At 39.2% G+C, this 6,290-nt stretch overlaps 1 protein-coding gene across 1 annotated transcript in view; it reads left to right on the forward strand.

Annotated features, from left to right (window-relative positions):
* syne1a (spectrin repeat containing, nuclear envelope 1a) overlaps positions 1-4,373 on the forward strand; it is a 207,901-nt gene extending 203,528 nt beyond the window's left edge. Inside the window, 5 exon segments of the mRNA XM_046836299.1 lie at positions 1-7; positions 9-171; positions 488-580; positions 1,081-1,139; positions 3,392-4,373. The exon segment at positions 1-7 is cut by the window's left edge and continues 46 nt beyond it. Of these exon segments, the coding sequence (XP_046692255.1) occupies positions 1-7; positions 9-171; positions 488-580; positions 1,081-1,139; positions 3,392-3,653 (584 nt within the window). The 3' untranslated portion in view covers positions 3,654-4,373.
* The last annotated feature ends 1,917 nt before the right edge of the window (positions 4,374-6,290 follow it).

Raw genomic sequence — 6,290 nt, forward strand, 5'->3', positions numbered from 1 at the left:
TGCAGGAGCTCTGGGCAGCTCCTGGTGCAGACCCCAGCACAGGGAAGCGAGAGTCTGGAGGCCCAGGAGAGAGTTCACGTCATCGGGAACCGTCTCCGTCTGCTGCTTAACGCTGTCACGTCCGACCTCCAGCTCCTGGAGAGACGACTCCACACCTCCGAAGACACACGCGTCAGTCTTTATCGTATTGCGTTCATACTTAGTTAATGGCATTTGGAAGACGCCTTTATATAAAAGTTCCTTCCTCAAGGACCCACCAGTGGAAGATGGATTTAGATTAGTTTTGACGTTATCATATTTAGGAGTCCAATTCCATCAATTCCATCCGATGCCCCCTGATGTGTTGCCTGGGATTAGAAGCTTAACCAGACCCAGTTGTATAGATGAGATGATTGTGGTCAGGATTGTGGTCGCTACACAACGGCAGTGTTCTTTGTTGAAAGTTTTATAAAATTGTGAGAAATGGTTGTCCCTCGTCTCCTTCCAGGTGGCGTCCGGTTGGTCTGTGGTGGACGACGTGGACACGTCCGGATCGGTCAGTCCTGTTTCTGTGGTCAGCGTCCCCGTTCAACAACACACGGTAATCCGGTTCCATATCACCACTGATGATGATGATGATGAGGATTTAATGGGGTTGGGATTCGGTTAGTTAAACCCGGGCCTGCATGGACGCTTCGTATTGTTTTGCGTAAAACATTGAAACAAGACTTGAACAAGAAAATTCTGGCTTTCCACCTCAGACTCATTTCCAGAGCGAAATCCTGTCTGTGCTGAAAAGCCAGCTTTCTTGCGCGTTCTTCTTTTTTTTTCTTTTTTTATACGCCGATTCATCCTCACTTTGCCGAGTTTTTTTTTTGCCTTTTTTTATTTTATTTATTTGTATTGAATGCCTTTTTTCTTATTTTACTGAACGATGGACCAGCTTTATGCCTCTGCTTGTGACCACAAGCTTTGTCTTTATTTGCTTGGACTGAAACATTCTTTCTTTCTTTTTTTGACCCTTCCATCCCTCCTTCCTTCCTCCCTCCCTCCCTCCCTCCCTCCCTTCCTCCCTCCCTCCTTTTGCTCATTGCACAACAGCTACGGAGCAAATGTATTGTGTCAGGAGCAGGATCCTCAGCCGGCCTGACGCGCCACAGGTACCTCTCTCCTGGACTTTAGAACTGTGATGGTGGTCATGATGATGATGATAAACACAGCGCACACACACACACACACACACAGACACACACACACACACACACTTTTACACATATGCAGGGAAGTGGGTCATTTCTGCACCAAAATATCTTCAGTTCCAGTGATGTCAAGCTCAGAAATACGCCGTGTTGGCAAAAGTATTTGGACACCTGCCGTTTGCACCCAGGTGTGGTTTTTATCAGATGTATTTGGATGCAGAAGCATGGGATTTTCTCTTCACTCGAACTACCAGACTCAAACCTGTTCTAGCATGACAAAGTGCACAAAGCCGGCTCCACAAAGGTCTGCTGTACATGGGTTGGAGTGGAAGATCTCCTGATCTAGAGAACACATTTGGGATGAAATGGAATGGCACTCCGGGCCTCCTCACCTCACCTTTATCAGAAACTGACTTTACCAACACCCTCGTGGCAGAATGAATCTCTGCAAAGTCCAGTGGAACATCTTCCCAAAAGAGTGAAGCTCATTATAACAGCTTATGGGGATTAAATGTGAAACAGGATGTTCAAAAAGAAGCACAAATCGATCTTATGCTCACAAACTTTTGTTCATATAGTGTATTAGAGAAATGATTAGTTCCAGTAAGTCGTATCAGTCCCATCGGTTTAAGGTTCTCAGCATCAGTGTATCAAACATTTATATATATATATATATATATATATATATATATATATATATATATATATATATATATATATGTGTGATACACTGATGCTATGCCCCCTATGGACCACACCCACTTTAAGCAAGGTTGATCAAACTCTTCTCAATACCTCCACAGCTTCCTGTATGAATATCTTTCAAATTATACCTCACTCACTCGAAATCCTGTGAAAAAACGTGATTCTGTTTCTACGTGACGATGTGACCATGTTTATGGCATGTGCCAGATGCTTTTATCCAGAGTTCAGGGTTAAGGGTCGTTCTTAAGGCTTTGTGGTGCTGGGATTTGACTTCACAACCCTCTGATTAGAAGTCCAATTGAGCCTCCATGTGCACCATCATAGCAATCGTAACTTTCCTGTAGATGATAATTGAGTACGTGAAGAAAATTGAGAGGAGACTTAAAGGAGAGGTAGGACAGCTCAAAGACTCGAGTCTGACTCCAGTACACTGAATAACTCAGGACTGAAGTCGGCTCCATCACCTCACTCGTGTCTAGAGTCCACACACAACATGCTGAATATCAGTCTTATATATATTTATTCATTTATTTGTGTTTGTTTTTTTACGCTGATTATGTAGCGTTTATTGTTTTCAAAATTTATTCGTGAATTTGTGCAACAACAGCATCCAAAAATACACTGGATACTACTCTTTAAAACTCCAGAAACTCTGAAAAATAGAAATAAATAAATAATTTTACACAAAAAATTGGATTGGTCAAAATGATTAAAATGCTTTTTCCATTATGCATTATCATGTTTTAATCATACTGGCCAGTTTAATCCAGAAAAATTCCAGATTAAAATCCAGATTCAGTCCTATATTTATTTTACTATTTTTTTTCCATGATTTTATGATATATTTAATTTCCAGCACTTTATCGAGCTCATCGCAGCCAACATGCCGATGCTCAAAGTCCCCAAACCTCCCCCTTATTGCATGCAGAGCGCATGATCAAATAACATTTGTATTTGATTTGATGAACGGCTACAGAGAAACATCTGGACACGAAATCATTCGATTTTCTTTAGTGAGCAGGAAATATTAATCACTCATTATTGATTACCTCACACTTTATAACGAGGCTTTTAATTGAAAAATGTGAAACGTAAATACAACATGCTGTGATTTTATTTATTCATTTTTTATTTAATTGAAAGTTTTAATTGTTTTATGAGAGTTTTGGTGGGAAAAAAGTTATGTATTCACTTCTGTCGTTTAAAAAAAAAAAAAAAAAAAAAAAAGGCCAACAACATTTTTTGGATGATCACCAGAAATGTTCAGGATTTTGTAATTTTTTAAAATGTATGTATTCATGAATTTAGTTATTTATTTATTTACCAAAAAAAACAAAAACAAAAAAAACACTTCCGGCTTTCTATCAATTTAAAATAAAATAATTTTCTTGTACTTTTTTTCATTATTTAATGCCTTTTAATGCTTTTATTTTACAACCTATAAAAATAAGTAGCTGAATTAAAATATAGATGTACTGAACGTTAACATGTGGCTCTGTGGTCTTCAGGTCCCCCGGGGTTTCTGCGTGCGCTTCCTCTCGCTGTGGTTCCTCCCGTCCACGCGGTGGCGCTGCTGCGGCTCGCTGCCAGCCCTTCCTGCTGCGGGTTCTGCGGGCGGCTCTGCCTCTGCAGCTCCTCCTGCTGCTCATCGTGGGCTTGGCGTGTCTGGTGCCCATCAATAAGGACGATTACAGCTGCGCCAATCACAACAACTTCGCCCGCTCTTTTCACCCCATGCTGCGCTACACCAACGGCCCCCCACCCATCTGAACAGGGGATCCTCCCGCCCCCCCCACGTCTTTTAGGAGGCGGGGCAATAAGCAGTAATCTCATAATACTGTCTATTAGCCAAAGCTGAATATTGAAATTTTAGGATGATAATTCGTGTACAGGTCAAACACACCGCTGCTATTTTTATTTTTTACTTTAAATTATTGATTGCAATCAGAAGAGGAATTAATGACGATCCGATCGTTAGCCGAAGCCCTGAACGAGAACAAATCAGGACAGTGAAGAAAAGGACTTTATTATTATGGCACTGACTCGAGCGTATTTTACGGTACCGCACTTAAATCCGTCCAGCGGGAAACGAATTTCTTTGTGAAATGTATTTTTTCATTTGGGAATTGTTTTTGAGATACAAAAAAAAAAAAACCTATAAAATTTCAGTGATTTTTGATAAGTATTTGAATGCCCTTTAAAGTATAATGTATTTTTGTTTTTTTGTTTTGTTTTTATTACTAATTGTTTTCTTTACTCACGGCATGCGGTTGATGCGTTTTTGTTGTTTTTAACACGAAACAATCACTGCTTGTTATTTATCTGTATGAGCCAAGCGTTTTTTTTTTTTTAAATACTAATAGGTCACCAGGTTGTTGAAAAATGTATAAAACGTGAATTATGAAATTGTCAGTGATTATTTATGAGTGTACAGTTTACTAACACTGACCAGTGAAGAAGGCCTTTCTGATTAATATATACATCATATTAGTCTTGTGTGTTGGTTCTTTTTTGCCCTTTTGTACTAACCTTCACCCCACAACCAACACCAGGAACAGAAGAACATACAGAGGAGATGCGTTCTGATGACCTCGTCGTAACTTGAAAATATGGTACGTTGATAAATTGCCTGTACTGTAACTATTTACAGTACATCATGAGACCGTAATTTTTACGGTCCCGTAAATCGCCGTTTTGCTTAATTATGCTAAATTATGCAAATTATTTTACAATTTTGACGTATCACTTTCGTCATCTTGAGATCGTAACTTGAACCATCGTAACTCTTTGCCCATCTGTACAATGAAGCAATCTACAATGAATTAATCTGTAAATGAGCTCTTGATCCAGCGCTTTTAGGAAAGTATTAAAAATGCAGAAACTCCTTTAATCAGGGGAAATTTTAATAATTATCCACAAGGTCTCATATATTAAAAAATAGAGACAATCTTTTGTGACAGATATTTACTCTCTATACAAGGAATAAGTAAATTACTGAAATAAATTACTCAGATGTTGAAAAGGAATCACTTGAACATACGATGTTACCATGTCGAATCTGAAATCAGGACTGAGCTGGAATTACAGCGTATCTATTAAACACGAGGTTCTCGCACCTCACCGGAATGCAGAACAAACTTTTATCTCATGGCTGAATGCAAACCTGATGAAGACGACGGAAATCACCGTGTCGCTGTTTAATCCCATGCAGCATCTCAATTTGAATGGAATGAGATTTGATGTTCAGACTGCAGCTCAGAGACGAGGTGTTTTTGCTCCAGAGCAGCTTTTAGAGCACATTATAGTTCCTGTATAGATCATTTCTTTTGTGCAGAACTCAGACTTGTATAAAGCACCTGTCCAACAGCTTTAACTCCGTCTAGCGTCTCGACTGGCTTTAGGACCATGTAGTGTCCTTCAGAATGAGGAATAGAGAAGGTATTTTTAATGTCCTTCACTCTGATGTTAATTTGCAGGTCTGTTTAGCTTCCAGAAACCAAAGTTCATATCATTAAGGAATACATGAATGGATGAAAGGAAAAAGAGCTGAAGTAAGCAAAAGATTAAAGGCAAGGAAGGAAGGAGGAAAAAGATGAAGGAAGGAAGGAAGGAGGAAAAAATTAAGGAGAGAAAAAGATGAAGGAGGGAAGGAAGGAGAAAAGATGAAGGAAGGAAAAATGGGAAAAGAGGGAGGAAGGAAGGAAGGAAGGAAGGAAGGAGGAAAAAGATGAAGGAAGGAAAACGATGAAGGAAGGAAAAGAGGAAGGAGGGAGGAAAAAATGTAGAAGGAAGGAAGGAAAGAAGGAAGGAAAAGATGAAGGAAGGAAGAATGGGAAAAGAGGGAGGAGGGACGGAAAAAGATGAAGGGAGAAGGAAAAGATGAAGGAAGGAAAAGATAAAGGAAGGAAGGAATGAAGGAAAAGGAAGGAGGGAGGAAAAAGATGAAGGAAGGAAAAAATTAAGGAGGGAAGAAGAGGAAAGAAGGATGGAAAAATAGGAAGGAAGGAAGGAAGGATGGAAAAAGAGGAAGGAAGGAAGGTAAGGATGAGGGATATATATATATATATAGATATATATATACAGTGGAACCTCGGTTACAATTTAATTTGTTCTGGTACTTTATTCGTAACCTGAAAAGTTCGTATCCCGATACAAATTTCCCCATAATAATGAACAGAAACTTCGTAATTCGTTCTGGACAACCAAAATATTACTTAAATAAAAATAAAGCCAATATTCACTAATATTATTTACTTTTAACATGTTATATTAAAATCATACCACATAAAAACATACAAAAGAGGAAAAGATCTTTACCGGTACTTTCCTTTGAGAAGACTCGCTGCAGGAGACGACGTTCGTAGAAGGGGAGGAGGAGAGTTATTGTTTGGAAGGAGAATCTTATTA

The sequence above is a fragment of the Silurus meridionalis genome, chromosome 23 (assembly GCF_014805685.1).
Source record: "Silurus meridionalis isolate SWU-2019-XX chromosome 23, ASM1480568v1, whole genome shotgun sequence".
Lineage (NCBI taxonomy): Eukaryota > Metazoa > Chordata > Actinopteri > Siluriformes > Siluridae > Silurus > Silurus meridionalis.